The 4,531-nt window shown below is 37.6% G+C and overlaps 1 protein-coding gene across 1 annotated transcript; it reads left to right on the top strand.

Annotated features, from left to right (window-relative positions):
- The first annotated feature begins 463 nt into the window (after positions 1-463).
- On the top strand, positions 464-4,099 carry LOC132630691 (protein OCTOPUS-like). Its single transcript, XM_060346250.1, has 2 exons — positions 464-2,666; positions 3,624-4,099. The coding sequence occupies exon 1, from the start codon at positions 769-771 to the stop codon at positions 2,656-2,658; it is 1,890 nt and encodes a 629-aa protein (XP_060202233.1). The 5' UTR covers positions 464-768; the 3' UTR covers positions 2,659-2,666; positions 3,624-4,099.
- Positions 4,100-4,531: the final 432 nt, after the last annotated feature.

The following is a 4,531-nucleotide window of genomic DNA, read 5'->3' on the forward strand; positions in this document are numbered from 1 at the left end:
ATCACCAACTATAATCAAAAGGCGCATGAACTATCACTTTTTGACAAGTTTCCTATCAGAACTTTCGGGTGTATGAGTTTCCTAGCAGAACTATCAATAATTATTTATCAAAATACACCTCAGCTATAAGTTGTTTCATTTTCCTATCTCAATTATTCAGATAGGAAAATGAAATAACTAATAATTGAGGTGTGTTCTGATGAATAGTTGATGATAGTTCAAGTAGGCAACTCACACGCTTTTTAAGAATTATATGCGTTTTTGTCCATTAGCTCAGTATATTGTAAGATATATTTCTTATCATGTCAGTATAACAATTTTTTAAAAAATATTAGTTAAAGTTCACGTATTTTGAGTTTAGATAAGCGAAAAATATCAAGTAAACTAGGGCGAAAAGTAAAAAACCACAAGGATTAAAATGTCATTTCCCGTTCAGCATCCGTAGAGAAGAAAAAGCATGTTACAACAGAAGAGAATTCTAGAGAGATAAAGCATAAAAAGCAAGAGAGAGAGAAAGAATAGAGATTTTCGTTGTTTCTTTTAATTTGTCTCACATTCCAACACATTCTACTCTTCTTCTTCACTCTCCCCTTCCCTCTCTCTTTCTCACTTGTTGCCCGTTGTGAACACAAAATTCTCCTATTTCTCTCCATTTTTTGCTCTCAAAACTCCACAGTTGCTTCAAATTCTTGTTACTAAATGCGTCTACAATGTTGTAATTAATATGAGCAGAGTGCGCTATTGCAAACCACACCTCCATCTTCGGGAATGAATCCCACAACTATAGACCCAACCCAACCACCACCACAGCCACCTCAGCAAACACAACCACCACGTTCCTCTTTCAGCTGTGACAAACACCCACATGAACAATTCACTGGTTTTTGCCCTGAATGTCTCTGTGAACGTCTGACCACCTTAGACAATAATAGTAATAATAATCCTTCTTCTTCTTCTCGTCGTCCTTCTACTTCTTCTATTAAATCCCTTTTCTCAAAACCCGCTAAACCCGCTTCTTTTTTCCCCGAGCTTCGTAGGACTAAGTCCTTTTCTGCCTCGAAAAACGAGGCGTTGGAATTTGTTAAAGCATCTGCTTTAGAACCCCAAAGGAAGTCATGTGATGTTAGGGGTCGTAATACCCTTTGGTCTTTGTTTTCCATAGACGACGAGACAAAAAGCACTGGTAAACCCAAGCCCACTTGTTCACAAAATGCGAATAATGAAGACTCTGGTTTTGTTGGTGTACCAGTTAAAGAAGAAGAAGAAGAGGAACCTGAAAATGTGGTTGATGAAATAACATCCCCAGTGGATAACGAGTTGGAACCAGAGATTGTAGTAGAAGATGTGCATGCTGATATATTAAAGCCGAGGAAAGATCATATAGATCTTGATTCGCAGACAAAAAAGGCGGCCAAAAAGGAAAGGTTTTGGTCAGCTGCATCTGTTTTTAGCAAGAAATGGCAAAACTGGAGGAAAAAACACAAGTTAAAGAAGAGAAACAATGGCGAAAACTCGGGTAATTTCAATTTACCCGTATCAAAGCCAATTTCAAGGCGTTATAATAATAGGGATACACAATCAGAGATAGCAGATTATGGTTTTGGTAGAAGGTCTTGTGATACTGATCCTCGGTTTTCGCTTGATGCTGGAAGGATAAGTTTTGATGATCCGAGGTATTCTTTCGATGAACCTCGTGCTTCTTGGGATGGTTATTTGATTGGTAATGGTAGGAGTAACTTTCCAAGAATGCCACCAATGGTTAGTCTTATTGAAGATGCCCCAATTGTTCAAATTCCGCGGTTTGATGGTCAAATACCGGTTGAAGAACCGCGTTTTTCAGTGACTTCTATCAATGAGGATGAACCTGGAGGGTCTACTCAGACAAAAGAGTATTACTCGGATTCGTCTTCGAGGAGAAGGAAGAGTCTTGATAGGTCTAATTCAATTAGGAAGACTGCAGCTGCTGTTGTTGCAGAAATTGATAATGCTAAAGTATTGCCTGCTATGGTTGGTGATCAATTTCTTGGAGCTAAAGTGTTGGTTGGTGGTGAGAGGGATTTGAATTCGAATTCCAATTCCAATTCTTTAAGAGATGACTGTTCTGAGACTTTTGAATTGACAGGTTTTAGGGATAATGGTGGTTCAATGAATGGAAATGGGGAGCGAAAGGAGTCGAAAAAGTCGAAACGATGGGCGTGGAATTTATGGGGGTTTATACATAGGAGAGTTAGTGGGAACAAAGAGAACGAGGAAGATGATAGATATAGTAGATCGATTAACGGAGTGGAGAGGTCGTTTTCGGAATCTTGGCAAGATTTGAGGACTAACGGTGATGTAAGAGGTGGTAGTATTAATAGGAAGGTTTTCAGGAGTAATAGCAGTGTGAACTGGAGAAACTCGAACGGTATTGGTGGCTCATTTGGTGGGAGTGTGAGGAAATCGGGTGTTGAGATGAATGGGGGGAATGCAAAGAAGAAAAGAGATGATTTTGTGTTGGAGAGGAATCGGAGCGCTAGGTATTCACCTACTAATCATATTGATAATGGACTATTGCGGTTCTACTTGACACCTATGAGAGGCAGCCGGAGAGGTTTACCGGGAAAAAGTAGGCCAAATGGCTCACACTCAATCGCGAGGAGCTTACTTCGCCTGTACTGAGATACAAGGTCCTTAACGTTAATATTCGTTGCATTTGTTTTGATATCATTTGTGCCAATGTAATCTTGACGATGCATATGTAATCTGTGTACCCGGATTTTTTTCTAATAACAGGAAAAGTCTTTTCTTTGTCTCATAAACGTTTCTTCGTTGTGCCAATCTTATGTCTCCCTTTTCATTAATAAGCTTATTTCATGTCTTAATTGAGTATGTTTATTGTGTAAATGAACATGCTTTTGTAAATTCTTGAGTACCTTTTGTTGTTATTTGTTTTCTTTAGAATGTCCAAGTCCAAACCATTTATAGCTGTTCTTACTATTGGATATACATCAACCAGAATATTACTGTAAATGGAAGAATTTACTTGATAAGAGCTACAGCATGACAGTTCTTTAATTTACTTCAGTTCTATACTTTGGCTTTTCCTTCTAAATTGTTCGTTTCCACATTTCCATCTAGGAGATATGCAGCTGATGTCTCAAGTTCTTAATTGCTAGGACTTCTCAATAATCGGCTTTTGATGTCTTTTAACTGTTTTGCATACTTACAGTAGCAGTCATGATTCTGCTGATCTATTTACCTGTGTGCATTATAATGTTGCCAATAATGATATGCTCCTACTTGTTATGTGCCTACACTGAAATTTTACTCGGTCAGTGCACGGGTTATCTCATACCACCATTCCTTTAGAAGAAGTGATTTTCATGATTGTTGTTTGTTTGAGTTCATTGATATGTTGGTCAGAGTCAATTGCTCTTTCCAGAGTAGTCCTTTTCAAGGAAACAAAACATAGTGGATCACCCACCCAAAAAAGAAAAAAAACAATAGTGTGCTGTGGATCATGAAAATTTTGACTTGATGAAATCACATGTCCGAGATTCTGCGTTTACGATGTTCATTGTGTGTTTACCCTGCTGGAACTGACATTAAAAGTCTTAACCATTTCACTTTTACTCTTCATACAGGAACGAGTTCAAGGCCGAGGACGTACTACTAGTCGTTTAGTTTTCTTGTTAACAAGATTGTCGACATTGTCACTGCAGAAAAACCGTTTTTTCAAGTTTCAACATGCACTTGTTGGTAACAGGCTGAAGCTCCACTCAGAGGTATCAAGCAAATTTCTGCAGAGTATTGATTGGCAAAGAAAGAACAATCTAATTATTGTGAACAAGTGGATTATGAAAACTCTACCTTGAAACTTTGTTTAGAAACTGGAGCAACACTGCTGCTAAAGCTTCAAATAGGGGATTCTGTAAAAAATCCTGCATATTGTTCCCTTCGGTGACAGCTAGCTTGCATGTATAAATGTTGACTTAATAGGGATATGTAGTGTCTACTCCTCTTAGTCCAGAAGAGTTGAGTTTTTCTTGCTTTCTTAATTGGGGTCTGTAATCTTTCATTGGTATTGGTTGGTTAGAAATGAAAAAGAGAAATTGGTGGATTGGTTGCAACAAGTTTTGTTTTTGACATTAGCTTTTTTTCTGTCATGGTGACACCTCATATTTCCGGGCTACTTCACACTAATAAGGCGATAACAAATAACTATGCTTCAATCTCCAATTCGGCTATATGAATCGTTAATATTCAATTCTTCCATTGAGATACATCTAATTTTATTCATCTTATGCTGATTGAAGTTGCAGTTTACATATTAGTCTTACTTTTACTTATCCGGAAATTCATATATTTTAATGTGCTTTCCTTAATTCAAGCTCTTAGTTGACACTCTCCACTAATTTTGTCAGCAATGTTATCTCCATATAGCATAGATCGCAGGATCTTATCATTTTTATTTGTCGATTAGCTGACGATAAGTAGGATAAATAAATAAAGGCTCAAGACAAATCCCTGGTGTAAACCCATAATAATTTGG

Source organism: Lycium barbarum, chromosome 3 (genome assembly GCF_019175385.1).
Source record: "Lycium barbarum isolate Lr01 chromosome 3, ASM1917538v2, whole genome shotgun sequence".
Lineage (NCBI taxonomy): Eukaryota > Viridiplantae > Streptophyta > Magnoliopsida > Solanales > Solanaceae > Lycium > Lycium barbarum.

What these genes read in the sequence shown, in the direction of transcription:
- LOC132630691 (XM_060346250.1), top strand. Translation starts at nt 769, where the DNA reads ATGAATCCCACAACTATAGACCCAACCCAACCACCACCACAGCCACCT.